Source organism: Suncus etruscus, chromosome 19, assembly GCF_024139225.1.
Source record: "Suncus etruscus isolate mSunEtr1 chromosome 19, mSunEtr1.pri.cur, whole genome shotgun sequence".
Classification (NCBI taxonomy): Eukaryota; Metazoa; Chordata; class Mammalia; order Eulipotyphla; family Soricidae; genus Suncus; species Suncus etruscus.
This window is the reverse complement of record NC_064866.1, coordinates 9,066,058-9,086,287: the sequence shown is the minus strand read 5'-3', so window position 1 is coordinate 9,086,287 and position 20,230 is coordinate 9,066,058. Positions and strand designations below refer to the sequence as shown.

At 37.7% G+C, this 20,230-nt stretch overlaps 1 protein-coding gene and 1 non-coding gene across 2 annotated transcripts in view; one reads left to right on the top strand and one right to left on the bottom strand.

The window, feature by feature from the left end:
* The window catches only part of SYCP1 (synaptonemal complex protein 1), an 89,717-nt gene that overhangs the window by 56,749 nt on the left and 12,738 nt on the right, over positions 1 to 20,230 (top strand). Inside the window, exons 19-26 of the mRNA XM_049766025.1 lie at positions 69 to 139; positions 4,948 to 5,029; positions 10,935 to 10,997; positions 11,178 to 11,240; positions 14,386 to 14,502; positions 15,192 to 15,302; positions 16,494 to 16,586; positions 17,073 to 17,147. Coding sequence (XP_049621982.1) covers positions 69 to 139; positions 4,948 to 5,029; positions 10,935 to 10,997; positions 11,178 to 11,240; positions 14,386 to 14,502; positions 15,192 to 15,302; positions 16,494 to 16,586; positions 17,073 to 17,147 — 675 coding nt within the window. The remainder of the gene's footprint in view (positions 1 to 68; positions 140 to 4,947; positions 5,030 to 10,934; positions 10,998 to 11,177; positions 11,241 to 14,385; positions 14,503 to 15,191; positions 15,303 to 16,493; positions 16,587 to 17,072; positions 17,148 to 20,230) is intronic.
* LOC125997735 (U6 spliceosomal RNA) lies at positions 2,292 to 2,395 on the bottom strand. The gene has a single exon (XR_007491760.1). It is a non-coding gene; the product is annotated as a U6 spliceosomal RNA (small nuclear RNA).

Genomic DNA, 20,230 nt, shown 5'->3' with positions numbered 1-20,230 from the left:
TTCATGTTAAAGGTGTTAAATGTTTCAGTTATTTTAATGATTGATTTTTTTCATCTCTGATTATTTAGCATAGCAATAAGAAGGAAGAAAGTATGTTGAAACAAATAGAAAATCTGGAAGAAACAGAAATACAATTAAGGTACTAAGTTGGTCTTTAGTTGTTGCATCTCTGGTTACAGTGTAACTTGGTTTCAACATTTGGGATCTTGGTGGTGTGGGTTGGTGATAAGTATTGAATTGTGCAATTTCTCAAATGTAAAGCAGGAGCAGTCAGTGAACTACATCCCAGTCAGAGTCTAGCAAAGACTTTTAGTGTCTTTTTACTTTTTTTTTTTTTTTTTTTTTGGGGGGGGTGGCACACCCAGTGATGCTCAGGGGCTATTCCTGGTTATGTGCTCAGAAATTGCTCCTGGCTTGGGGACCATATAGGATGCTGGGGGATCAAACTGCGCTCCGTTCTAGGTCAGCTGTGTGCAAGGCAAATGCCCCCTACTGCTGCACCACCACTCCGGCCCCATTATTTTGTTATAATTAATTTATGCTAACTGTGAAACATGAGAAACTATGTTAGAATTCTGCTTAAAATGGGACCGGCGAGGTGGCACTAGAGGTAAGGTGTCTGCTTTGTAAGTGCTAGCCAAGGAAGGATGGTGGTTCCATATGGTCCCCCCATTCCAGGGGCGATTTCTGAGCACTTAGCCAGGAGTAACCCCTGAACATCAAACGGGTGTGGCCCAAAAAACCAAACAAAACAAAATTCTGCTTAAAATGTAAAATATATATGTCTTCCTACAAAATGAGAAAAATAGAAGTGGATGGTACCAGGGGCAAAGCAGTCTCATGATCACTGAGTGGAAATAAAAAATGATCAGACCTAAATACCCAACCCAAAATCATTGAAAATAGAATCCAGAGACCCAAATTATAAGTATGCACAAAAGGGACGTGTTACACTAGCAGTCCAGGAGGCTAAGAGTGGAGATATGGGAGGCATCTGGGGAGGGTGGTCAACACTGGTGGTGGGAATGGCCCTAATTCACTGTTACTATGTACCTGAAATATAACTGTAAAAGACTTGTAAGTCACATTGATCTCAATAAAAATTATTAAAAAATGTAAAATAGAGGGACTTGGGAGATCGTTCAAATGACTGGAACCTATATTTTGTATTTAAGAGGTTTTGAGTTTAGGCGCTGGAGAGATAGCATGGAGGTAGGGCATTTGCTTTGCATGCAGAAGGACGGTGGTTCGAATCCTGGCATCCCATATGATCCCCAGAGCCTGCCAGGAGTGATCTCGGAGCTTAGAGTCAGGAGTAACCCCTGAGCACTGCCAGGTGTGACCCAAAACCAAAATCAACCAAACAAAAAAGAGGTTTTGTGTTTAATTTCGACATTACCTGCCTTCTCACATTTAATCCAGCATTGCCTGTGATGTTTGGTGCCCTCATCACTACCACCTGCCCAAGAAACTTCATATTTCTGGGCCTGCTGGGAGACATCAAGCCTCCCATAGGCCAACTACTGTGAGGAGCAATGTGGATGTAAAAATTTAATTTTTAGAAAGTAATTTGAAGAGGCTTTGGAGAGAACTCCACAGCTAGAGAACATTGCATGTGGGAGCCCAGTTTGGATATCTGGCACCACGTGGTCCTTGGAACTGCTGGAGGAAGCTGCTTCCCCTAGTAGATCTAGGTATGGCCCTCAAAAACAAGCAAACCAGGGGCCGGAGAGATAGCACAGCAGTAGGGTGTTTGCCTTGCACGCTGCTGATTCGAACAGACTGTGGTTCGAATTCCTGCATCCCATATGGTCTCCCATGCCTGCCAGAGGTGATTTCTGAGTGCAGAGCCAGGAGTACTCTGAGCACTGTAAGGGTGTGACCCCCAAATAAAACAAACAAAAACCCCAAAAACCCAAACAAACAAACAAACACAAAAATCAAGCAAACCAAACAAAAATACTGAGAAACAAAACAAAAAGGACCTATAATAAAATAACTTGAAATTTCCTTTAGACTTAACATATTTCCCTAGTAGGCCTGCTTGAGATAATATGAAATAAGTACTGATGACAGTGCCTGGCAAATAGCTGTAATATCATATTTAGAAAGTTGTATTTTATTATAATCTGATGCTTTTTATCTGGTTTGCCCAATTTATTTTCTTCTTTTCACCATCTCTTTTTGCTTCCTTCCCTTCCCTGATGGGATTTTAAACAAGATCTCATGGATTAAAGGAAAGCACTGCTGTTGAACAACAGTGTGAGCCTCCCCTTACATGATTTTTTTTTAAAAATATGGAGTGCTTCACGATTTGCACATCATCCTTGTGCAGAGGTCATGCTACTCTTCTCTGTATCGTGCTGCCAAAGTAAACATTTTTTTAAATTTAGAAGTGAAGTTACATTAAATTCAATTATTGTGAATAAGCCACTATACAGTTTTGTGTTTTGTTTGTGTTTGTTTTTTGGTCCATATCTAGCAGTTCTCAAGTGTAACTCCTGGTTCTGCATTCAGGAAACCTTATAGGGCTCAGGGAACCATATCGAGTGCCAGAGATTGAACTTGGGTTGGCTAAGTGCAAGGCTAATGCCCTGCCAGATGTACTATCATATCACTCTGACCTCAATCACTATATGATTTGGGAGTAAGAAGTGAAGTATTTTTGGGGAAGGCTGCTTTTTTTTTTTTTTTTTTTTTGGTTTTTGGGCCACACCCTGTGACGCTCAGGGGTTACTCCTGGCTATGCGCTCAGAAGTTGCTCCTGGCTTCTTGGGGGACCATATGGGACGCCGGGGGATCGAACCGCGGTCCGTCCTAGGCTAGCGCAGGCAAGGCAGGCACCTTACCTCCAGTGCCACCACCCGGGAAGGCTGCTTTTTAAGGGAACTCAAATGATTCTTTTTGTATGTCTAAGTATTGATTTATAGAATACTAAAAAAAAATACATTTAGGAAAATTAAGAGCGCATCAACTAAAAATTTAGTAACCTAAAATTCAATTTTTAGTTTTTTATAGGACTGAATTATATTTTATGCATGTAGTTATACCCAGGATATATTAGTGGTAACATTAGTGGACTGCAAATGACAAACAATTCAGCTCTCCATTTCAGACAAAGCATGATTATTTTCATGTACAACCGACATATTTGTAATTAAGCATTTTTGAAAATATAAGTGCTTGCTACAATAGTCAAAGGTTAAATAAGCCTTTTGACAGGAAATAAAACTTTTACCTTCTTATCTTCTTATTGCATACTCTCCTTTTTATCTTCTTTTTTTTTTTTTTTTTGGTTTTTGGGCCACACCCGTTTGACGCTCAGGGGTTACTCCTGGCTATGTGCTCAGAAATCGCCCCTGGATTGGGTGGACCATATGGGACGCCGGGGGATCGAACCGAGGTCCTTCCTTGGCTAGCGCTTGCAAGGCAGACACCTTACCTCCAGCGCCACCTACCCGGCCCCATCCTTTTTATCTTCTTTATTCAAACGAATAACTGTTTCATACTTCTAGAAATGCTTTGCAAATATATGTGCAAATATCTCATTTATGTACTTCCTCATTTCAGTCACTTGTGTGAGCCATCCATTATTTATATAAAATGATGACTGTTTTACACTGAAGATTATTCTATGAGTAAAGATGATAGTAAAGTGGATTCTCATGAAAACATTTTTTTATTTAGTCAAATCTCTGCAGCAATAATCAACTGACAAAAAGTCCAAGTGTACCATTTTGGGGGCTGAAAAAACTGGGATCTCTTCAGAGTAGGGTAGGCAGTCTTTTTCAAGCCTCCATACTGCCAGACATCCCAGCAGCTACCCCCACATCCCCAGCCGCTGTGACGTATACTCATAGACCTAGTTCGACAGGTGACTTGAGTGTATTTCGTTGACACATACCATCTCCAAATTCCTCAATACTGGCGTTCCCATCCAATTAGATGGGAACGTAGCATAGAAATAAACTAAGCTCAATAAAACAAAAGAAAACAGAATGTTCTACTAGCAACAGTTTAGTAAGCCCTCAGTCTGAATTAGTGAGCATGTTGTGAGATAAAACAATTTTCACAGATCTTCATTTTGATAATTTTATTAGTTGTAAATATATAAAGTGAATTATAATAATGGGGCAGGCTTGGGGGTTGGTGGGAAATTGGGGACAATGGTGGAGGGATTATTACTTTTGGGGGCATTGGTATTGAAACATTAAATGTTTGAAATAACTTATGAATGACTTTGTAAATGGTGTTTAAATAGTCATAAAAATTTATTTGATCACTGTATTATAAAGTGGTGTTGGAACATTACCTAATGTTCCATTCACAGTCCATTCACAAGTGTCCACTTCCCTCCACCAATGCTCGCTCCTCTGTTTGCCTCTCATCTACCAGCCTGTCTCTTTGACAGGCACTTAAAAAAAAATTCAGGCACTGTGGGCTACAATACTGTTACACTAGGGTCCTATGAATAATAATGAAGTTAAATTTAAAAATAACCTAGTTTTTAAAAATTGACTTTAGGGGCCGGGTAGGTGGCGCTGGAGGTAAGGTGTCTGCCTTGCAAGCGCTAGCCAAGGAAGGACCACGGTTCGATCCCCTGGCGTCCCATATGGTCCCCCCAAGCCAGGGGTGATTTCTGAGCGCATAGCCAGGAGTAACCCCTGAGTGTCAAACGGGTGTGGCCCAAAAAAACAAAACAAAAAAAAATTGACTTGAATTAGAAACGAACTACCTTTGAAGAAAATAATTTTAATGAAACATAGAAATTTCAAAATAAAATAATACATTTAAATGAAAGCATTGGAGCGAGCTTTTAAGTAATAATGCGTGAAAAAATTACCAAACAAAATGAAAAAATAATACTGTTTTATTTTAGACAGTCTAGAAAGTAGATAAAAAGAAGAAACACATTTTATTTAAATGTCACTTTCTATTTTCCTTAAGGAATGAACTGGAATCTGTAAGAGAAGAATTAAAACAAAAAGGAGATGAAGTCAAGTGTAAATTGGAGACAAGTGAAGAAAATGTATGCAGCTTAATAATATTGTAAAATTCTTTCAAATTACAAAATATAAATGTGTCTAAAAAGTAAAATTATATTTACTATTGTATGAACAATAAGTGATTTAAAGTTGTCATAAGCTACTGATCTTAAGATACAGGCAAGTTGGGTTATTTCATATAATATAGTTTATATTTAGGAGACATAATAGCATCATTATAAATTTAGTTTTATAAAATGTTAATATTTGAAATTGGTATATATTCTTATTAAATGAGATGCTTATGCTTTAGTAATACAGAATACACCAATAAAGTGATGTTCGTGTTATACTTTATGGATATGATTTCAAGAAAGTGAGATAGGAGCCAGAGTGATACCACAGTGATAAGGCATTTATTTGTCTTGCACGCTGCCAACACAGGACGAACCCCAGTTTGAATCCTAGCATCTCATATGGTTCCCCGAGCCTGCCAGGAGCGACTTCTGAGTGCAGAGCCAGGAGTAACCCCCGACCGAGCACCACCAGGTGTGACCCCAAACCAAACCAAACCAAACCAAACCAAAACAAAACAAAACAAAACAAACCTCCCTCCAAAAACCAACTTGAGACAGAAGAGAGTTTTTTTTAAGGAAATCAAAATTTTTTTTGTTTTTGGGTCACACCTGGTAGCTCTCAGGAATTACTCCTGGCTCTGCACTCAGAAGTCGCTCCTGGACCATATGGGATGCCAAGAATTGAACCAGGGTCTGTCCTGTGGTGGCCACTCTACTGCTATGCTATGACTCTGGCCCCGAGGAAATCAATTTTCTGACATAACTAGTACAATATAATAGTATAATCTCTTACATAGTGAAGAAAATGATACCCAAATAGAACAAGATATATTATAATGACCCTGGCTATTTTTCCTTTCATTCTACAAAAATTGACTATGCAAATTGTGCTGTTGGGGCTGGAGCAGTGGTGCAAATGGTAGGGCATTTAAATGCTTTGCATGCGCTAACGTAGGAAGGACTGCGTTTCGATGCCCCAGCATCCCATATGGTCCCCCAAGCTAGGAGCAATTTCTGCGCACAGAGCCAGGGTAACCCCTGAGCATCATTGGGTGTGGCCCAAAAACAAAAAAAAAATTAATAAAAGAAAGACTGTGCTGTAATTATTCTGGATGCTGAATTTGGATATTTTATGTTAGGCAGTGGTAATCCGATTAAGATTATTAGGAAACATACTATTTTAAAAGAATGAAATGAGGACAGTGAATAGCACTAGTATCTCTTGGGAGCTGAATGACAATTCTTGAATGTTATAAAAACATTTTGAAGAGAGTTCTGGCCTAGTTTATTCCATTTACATGTCTTAAAGCCAATTTTTGAAGTTAGGGAATAGACTAATTTGGTCAGGCTTGAGCTATGTGTCCATTTCTGGAAATAGAGTCAAGCTGTCAGATTATATGGACTGAATAGTATGCCTATAAAGGAGTCTTTGCCAGACCAGATCAAAACATAAATTCTCTCTACATTTGTGTTTGGAGCCCTTAGGATTATTGCACTCAAACTCAAGTGAAGACATGCCTTCATAGGAGAAGTAACATTTAATTTAAAAATTTAGTAAGAATTAGTGGAAGGAAGAGAGGTGGACACAAATATATCAGGGAGAAGAGTTTAAGTTATAAATGCATACATATTTTATATATAAATATGAGAGAGCTTAGTCTTATGAGGCAGCCTAGCTCATATATTTAAGAAGCTATAAAAGTTCTTTTTGGATTAGGTCTAAGATCCTGGCCCCAGATCTACCCAAATATGGCACAAGACTATTACCAGATCTTGAGTAATCTCTTGTTTACTTAGAAGCAGTTGGGACAACACAGACAGGTCCTTGGGCTACAAGGCAGAACAGTATAGCTGGAAAGTGGTTGTGGCAGTTCAGGAGTCCATTAGTTATTGAGATGGTATCTCAATGTTGATATCCTAGTATCAAGATATAACAAAATGTGTACATAGGAAATGAAAATGGGGGGAGGGGGTTAGAGTAGATTTTTTTTTTTTTTTTTTTTTTGTTTTTGGGTCACACCCGGCGGTGCTCAGGGGTTATTCCTGGCTGTCTGCTCAGAAATAGCTCCTGGCAGGCACGGGGGACCATATGGGACACGGGGATTCGAACCAACCACCTTTGGTCCTGGATCGGCTGCTTGCAAGGCAAAAGCTGCTGTGCTATCTCTCCGGGCCCTAGAGTAGATTATTTAAGGTCTCATAAACTAGCTGTATTTAGAAGTATAAATTTATAGGCTTTTTAAAAAAAATAAAGTCTAAGGCTAATAAGTCCATGAGCTAATTTTTTTGGGGAAGTGTCTGTTCCTCTATCTGTGCTCAGAAATGAATCTTCCATGCGCTTGGGAGACCATATATGGTGCTGGAGATTCAAGGTAGGGTTGGGAGAATGCAAGGAAAACACTTTAATTTCTATACTATCTCTCTGGCCCAAACATTTTATTTTGATTATATATATACGTATGGTTTTTTTTCATTTTGGTTTTGGTTTTTGGGTCACACCTGGCAGCACTCGGGTTACTCCTGGCTCTGTCAGAAATCACTCCTGACAGGCATGGAAGACCATATGGGATACTGGGATTCGAACCATTGTCGGTCCTGGGCCGGCCACTTGCAAGGCAAAAACCTTACCACTATGCCCCTGATTTTATATTTTTAAGTTACTATAATGATTAGGACCAGATTTAGATTTTTCAATGTATGCTACCTTATTTAAATGAAAGTCATTTTTGCCTCTGTGAAGAAATTGGGCCTTGAGAAAGTAAGATTGCATGCTTAAGAAGTAGTAGAGCTAGTTGAAGACCACTGCTAATTTTTTTTCTCATTAAGACCTTTTTTTGGTTTCATGTTTTTAAATTAAATTCAACCAGAAAAAAGAGAAGTCAATCTTGTAAAAGTTTAGAATGTAATTCTATTATTTTAGAATTTGTATCAGAGGCTACTTCAAAATACCTTACTTGTGATGGGATAAGCACATATTTAACTTTTAAAAATTTAAAAATTTATCTGATGAGAAATGTAGACATATTAATGGTATGTTAAGGAAAAACAAAAAAATGCAAGATAAGTTGTTAGTATGTTTAAGTTTGTCAATGTTAGATTTCAATTTTTTTTTTGTTTTGTTTTTGGGTCACACCCGGCACCACTCAGTGTTATTCCTAACTCTACACTCAGAAATCACTCCTGGTAGGCACGGGGGACCATATGGGATGCCGGGATTTGAACCACCGTCCTTCTGCATGCAATGCCTTACCCTCTTGCTATCTCTCCAGCCCTTTGGATTTTATTTTACATACAAAAATAATTTCCTTGAGGCCAGAGAAATATATCAAAGGGTTTAGCATATGCTTTGCATGTAGGAGGCCTAGACTTAATTCTCAGCACCATGTGGTAAGAGTGTTTGTATATAATTTCCCATTTTAATGTGCCTATGCAAAGGAAGAACAGTATCACATGGTGAGATTGGTGCCTATGGGGATGCTAGAAGAAGTCCAACAATCCAATTGACTTGGTTCTTATATAAACGTTAAATGGAGGGACACTTCTACAAACTTCCTTATTTAACATAACAAAGGGATAAACAGTGGGGAAAATAAACAATCTAACTTAAGACAGTGGACTCAATTGTTTGTGGGAACTAATTGTTTGTGGGAACTAACTAATTGTTTTTGGGAACTCAATTGTTTGTGGGAACTAATCAGAAACCTAGTATGATAGCAACCACAGTTACACAATGAAGGAAGGAAGAGGCCAAGAGGCTGCTGAGAGTAAACATGTAGGAAAAGAGTACTGTTCGCTTCCGAGCCTGAGTCCATCCTCTCATTTTTATTTTGAATATATATGGTACACCCCTGCGCAGTTTTTAAAATGGAGACCAATGAGAAAAAATAAATACCAGTGCTGCATCAGCCAGCAATTTCTTTTATATAATGAGATAGTGCAACTGGAAAGATAGCTTAATGGGCTGAGCACATGATTTGTTGGTGGGAGGCCCTAGCATTGCATATGGATGGTCTCCTAAGCTACTCCTTATGAGTAGCTCCTAAGTACTGCAGGATGTATTCTTGCATACAAAATAATCAGGCTAATAACTCTTTTGTCAAAATGTAAAAATAAGTTTTATATTTACATATCTTAAAATATACTAACATAGAAATTATGTTAACATTCTAATGAAATATCAAATACTGTTTTTTTTAGGCTCGAAACATTGAATGTGAAGTTTTGAAAAAAGATAAACAATTGAAGATATTAGAAAACAAGGTATTATCAAACTGCAGATATATTTGTATTCTATTTATTTATTGAAGTTTATTTGGAGAAGTTTCCTCTTCCCTCCGTCCCTTCCTTTTCCGTGAGCAGATGTGGCAGCGCCTCAGTCTCACTTTTTCTTATTTTCCCCCTTCCCCCCCTTTTTTTTCTCTTTTTCTCTCCCCCCCTTTCACCATTTCCCCTCAGAGGCATTTCCCCCTAAAGAAAAGAAAAGTTTACTTGGAGGGGGTCACACCCTGCTATATTGGCATAACTCCTGGCTCTGCACTCAGGAACTACTCCTGGAAGGCTTGGGGAAACATATGGGATGCCTGGGATTAAACCTGGCTCAGCCATGTGTGAGTCAAGTGTCCTGACCACTGTACTAATATCTCAGCTCCCTGCAGATATATTTTAGAATAGAGATTTAGCAACAATATGTGTCTGACTACATTCCTTAATAGCCAGCCTTTATATTGTTCTGAACAAAGAAACTGGAATTCTTGGAAGACTTTGAGAGTAATGTAAGCTTTTATATTGTAGGTCTCTTTGACAAGGTTTAGGAGTTTTGCACAGTGCTTCAAAGAATAGTTTTATTTTAGTTACTCTTCTGTTTCATAACATTTTTATTCTCAGTAGCTATGTTTTGTGATTTCATTAGAGGGCAAGATATTTTTGTTCATTATATATTTTTTCTGAGTTAAATTGGTTTACAGGAGTATAAATGTTTATATGTTTTAGGGGAACCATGCCCACCACCAGAGCGCAACCAATATCCTCCTTAGACAATTAGTCCTTAGACACTTCCAATTCACTTTTCTTGCTTTTAACCTCACTTCTGGGGATGGAGCAGTAGTATAGTGGCCAGGGTACTTTCCTTGCATATGGCCCATCTAGGTCCAATTGCTAGCATCCCATTCCTGGAGCCCACTAGGTGTGATCCCTGAGCACAGAGCCAGAAATAAGTCCTGAACACCACTAATATGACCCCAAACCAAAAACCAAAACCAAAAAAAAAAAAAAATCAAACCCCAACAAAACAAAACATCCTCAGTTCTGTTTTCAGAGTCTGAGGATTTTATTTCAATGCATATCGTCTATTTCTTTATTTTGGACCCTTTAGAAATCTGTGCTTCTTTTTAATGAATGAATGAATGAATGAATGAATGAATTGCTTCTTGGGCCACACCCAGTGGCACTCAGGGGTTACTTCTGACTCTGCCCTCATAAATCACTCCTGGCAAACTCAGGTGACCACATGGGATGTTGAGGATCGTGCGAGGCAAACACCCTACCTCCTGTGCTATCACTCCTGCCCAGAAATCTGTGCTTCTTGTATACTACTAAAAATCTATTTTAAACTGTAAACTCTTAACCCAGTGGTCCCTCAAAGTGAGGGGTGGTGGCTGGGGAGAAAATATGAGATAAGGGTGCTAGCCTTGTACACAGCTTTACTTGAATCCAAACCCTTACCTTTCATATGGTCCCCTGAACCTGCTAGGAGTGATCACTGAGTGAAGATTCAGGAATAAGCTCAGATAAGTGTGCCCCCCAAATAAAAACAATAAAATTTACATAAACTTAAAATTGAATATAAATTTTTTAATTCTGCATACATTTTTAGTGTAACAATTTAAGGAAGCAAATTGAAAATAAAAGCAAGAACCTTGAAGAACTCCAGAAGGAGGTATGTACCACTTTTAAAAATTAAAACTGTAGGGGGTGGGTGGCAAAAAAGAAAGACACGTATATTTTAAAAACCAAATATTTTAGTAGTTTTATAGAATAGTATACCTATTAGTTCAGTGATAGTATTGCTCTAATTGCTTTGATGCTAAAATAGTTCTTTATTTTAAAATTTTAACAGAATAAAGCTTTAAAAAAGAAAGGTACAGAAGAAACCAAGCAACTGAATTCTTACGAGATAAAGGTATTTGGAAACCTTATTTTTAAAATATTAATAAATATTATAGGACTTGTATGTTTTATGTTATAGCAATTTAATATAAAATTTGAAAATATCTGCAGACATTAACTTTTGAGATTGTGGTGATTAGTTCTTTTAGTTTTATTTATACCTCGGATAGTAAAATTTTGGTTGTTACCAGATTTCTGTAGAGTGTAGGGAATGGTGCATGATTTTTACATAGGTTTAGAGCTTCACTTTTCTAAAATAAAGAAAATTTTGCAGTCGTACAACAGTATAAATTAATTGTACACTGAAAACTTATGAATGCAGTAAATGTTAGTGACATTTTACAACATGACTTGACAATCGCCAAGTCAGTGGTGAGCAAGACCCTTGCTGTGCTGTCTCGTTGGCCCATTATTGATTCTTTTCACTTTTGATAGTGTTAGCATCAAAGGGTTCTATTGAGACGGTGAAAAGATAACCTACAGAATAGAGAGAAATGTGTGCAAGTCATATATTTGGGCAATGATCTAGTAAACAGAATATATTAAAGGCATTTCATAGTCAATGCTAAAAGCTAATTATAGAAAGACACTAAATGACATGTAAAATAGTTTAACTCATAGAAGCAGAGATTACCAGGAACCAAAGGGAGAAGGAAATGTAAATTGTTCTTCAATTTAAGATTTTATTTAAACAAGGTGAGATCTGCCGTACATAGTGGAGTACTATTGTCACAATATATTGTGGATTTAAAATTTTGTTAAGAGCTGCTGTTCTGTTTGCCCATTGGCCAGCACCATAGACTCATCTAACTGCCAACTGAGAGGTAAACCAAGCCACAAAAACTGTGGTCTTTCAGTTAATGCATTGGGGCCTTTTGAGGGGGAGTGTGGTTAGTCCCCTGCCCTGCTGAAGTCTCAGAAGCTGCACACAAACAACTGCACACATACAAAACTGTTGCCACACCAATGGCCCAGCTTCACTGCTTTATCCGCTATTATCTGCAGAAACATTTACCTGCCCAAAAACTCTGGGTATGCTGGTTTAGTGGCTGACATCCTGGGGATTCTTTGGAGCCAGGGCGGGCCATCTCCATTTGTGCTTTTATACTTTATTATTATTATTATTATTATTTTTTGGTTTTGGGGCCACATCCGGCGGTGCTCAGTGGTTACTCCTGGCTGTCTGCTCAGAAATAGCTCCTGGCAGGCACAGGGGACCACATGGGACACCGGGATTTGAACCAACCACCTTTGGTCCTGGATTGGCTGCTTGCAAGGCAAACGCCGCTGTGCTATCTCTCCGGGCCCGCTTTTATACTTTCAACGTGATCCACTGCTTGCTACTGTCTGAGCTCATCAGCTCAGCATCACAGATCCTTGAAGTCCTGGCATGCAATATCTCCACAGTTTTAATACTGACATCCCGGGAGAAATACATCAAATTGGATGTGAAATTATCATAGAAGTCACATAAGCTGAACAAATAACCAACAATGGAATGTTCAGATAGCAATAAACAACTTACTATATCTTCAGATAATAACTTACTGACCCATTGTGAAAATGCCAATTTTTATACATTTTTCTTTTAATAATTTTTAATATTCTACTACCGTTTAGTTGTAACAAGCAATATTAAGTAAATTACTTCTATCTGCCAAACAATAAATAGGCTTGGAGGAGGGGAGGGCAGGGCAGGGAACTTGGGACATTATGGGACATTCGCTGGTCGAGGGGATGTTATACTGGTGGTGGAATTGGTGTTGGAACATTGAATGCCAGAAATAATTGTTTTATGAGCGATTTTGTCAAGTATGGTGTTTTAAATAAGGCGATTTATTTAAAAATAAAAAATTAAAATAATTTTGTTAGAGACTAGAGCATATTTTAAATGTTCTTGATATACCACCCCCCCAAAAAAAAGAAACATAATGACAGAAACTTTTGGAGACATTGGCTATATCATTTGCTTTGATAATGGTTATATACATGGGTATACAACAAGGGTATATACACATGTCCAAAGTAATCAAATTGCCTAAAATATTTGTCCATTTTACGTCTAAGTTAACCCTTATTAAAGCTATTTAAAAATAATGTTTTTAGAACACAAAAGTTAATAGTTACTTGTAATATATTGAACCTAGACTAAGCAGCTTAAACATTTTTAATATAAATAACTTCATTTTTAAAAGATAGATTACTTTAAAGACCATGTATCACATAGTTGATATAATTGATCGTTTTACATCCATTTCCAGGTAAGTGGGAATGAAATTATTAAAGAGAAAAATAAGAAGGAAAATAAGTACAGCTACAAGAAAATTATTGTATTTCACAACGAGGTCATTAAGTCATTGTTCGAAGGCTTAGCTAGTAAGCTCTTGTTGCTAGTTGACCATTCTGTTACTTCTTTTGTTTCTGAATATTAGATTGCTTCAGAGACACTTTTGTATGTGTTTCTATACGGATGACAGTATTAAAAAAATTGATTTGGTGTGGCCACACAGTCCAGGAATTTCAAGCACTATTGCTGATACTGTGGCTTTGGCGGGTGTGTTTTCAGCTGCAGGGGCTTTCCGAAGCAAAAGAAGGCAGGAGGAGGATGCCAGAAATCACTCCCAAAAAGTCCTGGTGATGCCAGCCTAAATACTGGCATACCTGGAGTTTTGGACAGATTGGTATCTCTGCAAAGAGCAGTAGAGGAATGATGAAGCAGGACTATTGGCAAAGTGGCAATTGTGAGTGATGGGTGGTGCAGCTGGTATGGCTGGCAGAGTAGGGTCTTGGCCTACCCTCTCTTCCCGAAGCTGGCCAGTGTACCATAATTTTTCATGAATTGTCTTACATTTCTCTAAAGATCAGAGTGAATGTATGGAGCTGGCCGAATGCAAGCATCACAGCTTAAATTTTGATGAAAATTTTATTAAAAATAAAAATACAACCACTTCTAAAATACTAATAAAACTAGATACTTGTTTTAGGGAGAAAGGTTTTGCGAAAAATAAAACATAGCTCATGTATGTAAAGGAACTAATCAGTGTAAGGACAATTAAATAATTTCCATGAATAATATTTTCATATTAGTAAAACCACAAAATGAATACAGAATATTTTTAAATAATCTGTTTACCAATGTTATTTTCTTTATTTTCCAGATCAGTAAATTAGAACTAGAACTAGAGGATGCCAAACAAAAACTTAAAGACATGACTGACCATTGTCAAAAGGAAATTGAGGACAAGAAGATAGTAGAAGAAGATCTTTTGAGAGAGGTAGAAAAAGCTGTGTTTGAGAATTTATTACAGTAAAACTCTCTCCTGATGTTTCAAGATCAAAATAATGATTTAAAATATAATTGTGACTAATCAAGTACATTCATCAAAATTTGGAGAGGAAATAAGCTTTACTTACCTATTTGTCTTTAAAAATTGATAGGATGACTGGCTATTAGATAGTAGCCAGGGATTTAGAAATATTTTGAATGCACAGACTGGCTCAATAGATGCTAAAAACATCTTTGTGTATTCAGATATACCAAGTAGCAAATAATCATTTTTGAAAGATTGATCTCTACAGTGTTATATTCTCTTCTCATTTAGAGCACGTTACGATTAACCGAAACATAAAGTTATCTACTTACTAATTTCCTAATGTTAGCTTCTATATCTTAAGTATAGAATATGACTTTACACTTAAAGTCATTTTTGTTTTTAGTTCATCAATTTAAAGAAATATTTTAAATTTATTTTCTAGGGCCGGGCGGTGGCACAAGAGGTAAGGTGCCTGCCTTGCCTGCGCTAGCCTTGGACGGACCACAGTTCGATCCCCCGGCGTCCCATATGGTCCCCCAAGCCAGGAGCAACTTCTGAGCTCATAGCCAGGAGTAACCCCTGAGCGTTACCGGGTGTGACCCAAAAACCAAAAACAAAAAAAAAAAAACAAAAAAAAATTTATTTTCTAGGTTGAGAAAGCAAAAGTAACAGCTGATGAAGCAGTCAAATTACAGAAAGAAATGGATATTCGATGCCAGCATAAAATAGCTGAAATGGTAGCACTTATGGAAAAGCATAAGGTAAATTTTTCTTGTTGTAATAAAGTATTAAAGTTCTATGCATGACGATAGTGAAATCAGATGTCGCAATCTTATTTGTCAGAGAAAGTTGAGCAGCACTAATTATAGCTGGGATACATACCCTTGCGTTCTCCAAGTTTGTATTTTAACCATATAAAGCGGAATCATGGGATTTATTCTTTGAGGAAGTCTGTGCCATCATCTGTCTATGATGGGTGAAGGTAACGTAACGATTATCACTTTTTTTTTTGTTTGTTTTTTGGGCCACGCCCAGTGACGGTCAGAGCTCCTGGCTTGGGGGACGCCCAAGCTCCTGGCTTGGTGGAACCATATGGGATGGGATTCGAACCACCCCTTGGTCCTGGCTCAGCCGCTTGCAAGGCAAAAGCCCTACCTCTGTGCTATCTCTGGCCTCCTTATTATCTCTCTTTTTTTTTTTTTTTTGGTTTTTGGGCCACACCCTGTGACACTCAGGGGTTACTCCTGGCTATGCGCTCAGAAGTTGCTCCTGGCTTCTTGGGGGACCATATGGGACGCTGGGGGATCGAACCGCGGTCCGTCCTAGGCTAGCGCAGGCAAGGCAGGCACCTTACCTCCAGCGCCACCGCCCGGCCCCTATTATCTCTTTTAATGAAGTGTTTTGTGTTTTGGTAGTCTTTTACAGCATTTTTTTTTGCTTTGCTCTGGTAGTACAGAGAACTTGCTCCTTGCTCTGCAATCAGAAATCACTCTTGGTGGTGCTTGGGAGACCATATGATGTTCTGAGAGATAACAATTCAGGTCGCAAAAAAAAAAAAAAAAAAAAAACCCACAAAAAAACAAAAGGGCCCAGAGAGATAGCACAGTGGCGCAGGCAGCCGATCCAGGACCAAAGGTGGTTGGTTTGAATCCCGGTGTCCCATATGGTCCCCCGTGCCTGCCAGGAGCGATTTCTGAGCGTAGAGCCAGGAGTAACCCCTGAGCCCTGCCAGGTGTGACCCAAAAACCAAAAACCAAAAACAAAAACAAAAAAATTACACATACCTATTAGACTATTAAAATTGTTTTTGAATAAACAGTATAATTTGTAAAAGTTAAAACTATGCTCATGTATGTTATCAAGTTTATAAATTTTACTTTTCTAAAAATATTAAATACATACGTTATCTGTTTTGACTGTTATATAATAAAATGTTTTCTCTTTTAATATAGCACCAATATGATAAAATTGTTGAAGAAAGAGACTCAGAATTAGGATCTTATAAAAACAAAGAACAAGAACAGTTATCAATGAAAGCATCTTTGGTGAGATAATAGAACAGAGCAGTCAATGCTAGTTTTTATGACAGGCTGGTGTTAAGGTGTAATTTTAAATAAGAGATCATATATGTTGATATATAGAATCAAAGAATCTTAAATATCAGAGCTGTCTTATAGACCTTGTAGGTAAGTAGTGCTCATATTTAATTTTTTTAAAGTGAACTCTTTTTCAAGTGAAAAGTTGTAAATTCTTACAAATAAGTTTGGAACCCTCATTAAGTTTGGGGTTGCAGAGATGGGATTATTAGGAGAAATTGAGAAGATATATTAGTGTTAAATAATTATTTGAGCAAACTATAAAGATTGGTTTAATAAAAACTTTAATCTTAGTATAAATATGTATAAAGTATAGTAAATATATTTTTTGGCTGAATTTGTTAGTGAAACAAATTTATTTGAAATACTGTATATTTTTATTGACTTGAGAAATATAGTGGATCACTGTATAAATTATGTATGTTTCTTTTTTAGGAGAATGAACTGTCGAATCTCAAAAGTGAACTTTTGTCTATTAAAAAACTACTTGAAAAAGAAACAGAAGAGAAAGTAGGTTTCGTAGTGTTTGTAAAGTAACTAATTGTAAGGTGTGGGTGCAACTTTGTATTTTCACAAGCATGTTATATTACAAAAATGATAAATTTGAGTAACTAAAAGTACCATTTTCTCCCAAATTTAAAAGCATTTTTACTCTTGTCTAAATATTAAACATGTGAAATAGGTTCTCTTTAAAAGGAATTCTTTTCGATATGAATACTTCAAAATTCTCATGAGTCATAAAGTACTTTAGATGTGAATTTTATTTATCATGTTTTAGAAAATGACAGCAATGTCTTTATGTATATATAGAGTTTTGCAATTTATAGTGAATTTACTCATTTTTACTTTATTTTTGACAAGCACCATGCTAACTCTATCTATCTATCTATCTATCTATCTATCTATCTATCTATCTATCTATCTATCTATCTATCTACCTACCTACCTACCTACCTACCTACCTACCTACCTACCTACCTATCTATCTATCTATCTATCTATCTATCTATCTATCTATCTATCTATCTATCTATCTATCTATCTATCTATCTGTCTATCTATCTATCTATCTATCTATCTATCTATCTATCTATCTATCATCTATCTATCATCTATCTATATCCACCCCTCTCCCATCTTTTCTTCCTCCTCTCCTCTCCCATCTTCTCCTCTTCTCTTCTCTCCTTCCTTCCCCTCCTATCTCCTTCCTTCCCCTTCCACTCCTTTCCTTTTGCTTCCCCAGCCCTCTTCTCTGTCCTCTCATCTCTCCCCAACTCTCCTTGCCTCACTCTACTTTCCTTTTCTTTCTTAGTGTATTTATACAGTATTTATCTTTGACTTGTTTTATTCAGACACATGCCCTTAAGGTCCATCTTTGTTTCTCAGAACTGCTTTATTCAGAATATAATGCTGGCTTTTATTTTTCTAAGGAGAGAACTGAAATCAGAGTAATTTGTCTTGAGAACATTCCTATTGTTTTAAAATATTTTTGGTCTTTCTTAATTTGTATTCTTTTTTTTGTTTTGTTTTTGTTTTGATTTTGGGCCACACCTGGTGGCACCCCAGCTTACTCCTGGCTCTCTGCTCAGAAATTGCTCCTGGCAGGCACTGGAGACCATATGGGATGCTGGGATTTGAACCACCATTGGTCCTGGGTCGGTCGCTTGCAAGGCAAAGGCCCTACCGCCGTGCTATCTCTCTGGCCCTTAATTTGTATTCTTAATTAATCCTTAGAAATCTCCCATTTTTACTCTTTGGCCAATCTATATATGAGTAAGATTTTCCCCATATGAAATAGTCATGATTTTATCTGTTACTATTTAAACCATCAAAAAAAATCAAAAGAATAATAATATTGTTTATATTTTCTTTTTTGTTGTTTACATTTTCAAATACCTAAAATTTTAGGCATTAGCTTATCAAATTTATTTAAAATTTTTTAATTAAATTACCATGAGATAGTTAAAAAGTGGATGATAGTTGAGTTTTGGTCATACAATACAGTGTTCTAACATCCACCCCTTCACGGGTGTTCATTACCAGCCATCCATTTCCCATCATTTCATATCTTCCCCTACTCCCAGAGGCAATCAAGCACACCACTTTACTTCCTTTCAATTCCCAATTCTTGTCCAGAGAGATCATTTCCAAGCATTACTGTCAGTGGTGGTCCCTTCTCTGTCTTAATTGGCCCTCGTCTCTATTGTCTCTGGATATTAATATCATACTACCTGTTTTTTATACTAAGTTCAATTATTCTCTCCCTCTGGCTCATTTTACTCAGTATATGAATACTCTCCATATCCATTTGTGTATGAGCAAATTTCATGACTTCGTTTTTCCCAATAGCTACATAGTATTCCATTGTGTGATGTACCACAGTTCCTTTATCCACTCATCATTCTTAGGCACTTGGATTTGTTTGTGAAATTTTTGTTTTGTTTTGCTTTGTTTTTTGGGCCACATCCGGCGGTGCTCAGGGGTTACTCCTGGCTGTCTGCTCAGAGATAGCTCCTGGCAGGCACAGGGGACCATGTGGGACACTGGGATTCCAACCAACCACCTTTGGTCCTGGATCGGCTGCTTGCAAGGCAGACGCCACTGTGCTATCTCTCCGGGCCCTATTTGTGAAATTTCTATTATCGTGTATGTACTTGCTCAAGATTCTGCAATATATATTGTAGTTTTGTTTGTCTTTGTCCTTTCAGTATTTCTTGTAGAGCAGGTTTGGTAGTGGTAAAGTGGATTAGCTTTGATTATCTTAAAAGTCGACTTTCTAATTTTCATCCTTTTGTAGGGTCCATTAACTAGTGTTGCTTAGTACTAACTACTAGCTTGGCACTCAGGGATCATTCATTGAGGTTTTTAGGAGATAATATACAGTGTCTAGGATTGAACTGGGGTAAGTACATGCAACGGAAACACCATAATCCTCTCTTTTTTTTTTTTTTTTTTGGGGCCACACCCGGCGATGCTCAGGGGTTACTCCTGGCTGTCTGCTCAGAAATAGCTCCTGGCAGGCACGGGGGACCATATGGGACACCGGGATTCGAACCAACCACCTTTGGTCCTGGATCGGCTGCTTGCAAGGCAAACACCGCTGTGCTATCTCTCCGGGCCCCATAATCCTTCTCTTATTTCTCCAACTTCCAAGAAATGCTCAGGAAACATGTGGTTGAGTGCTGAGGCTTGAAGATGTGGTGCTGCTTGTTTGAGCCTGTGGTGCTAGGGGGCCACGTGGTTCAAATTCAATGCTTAGGGGACTAACTTGGGTCAGGAGCATACAAACCATGCTCCCTAACCTTAGTGTACTTGCCACTCACCACATTTATCACTGATACATATTTGATAATTTACAGTTATGTTTCTTTGTATTGGTAATTTTGAGTTTAAAAATTTGGAGATTCTCTGTGTTTCCTAGACATCTTTGATTTTTTTTTTTAAAGTGTGGGGACTGTAGCAATTATACAACAGTGCTTGCTTTGCATTTGTCGTATGTGGATTCAATTCTTGGCATACCCTAAGGTCCCCAGAGCCCTGTTAGGAGCACAGAGCCAGGAGTTACCCTTAAAACTGCTGGGTGTGACCCCTCC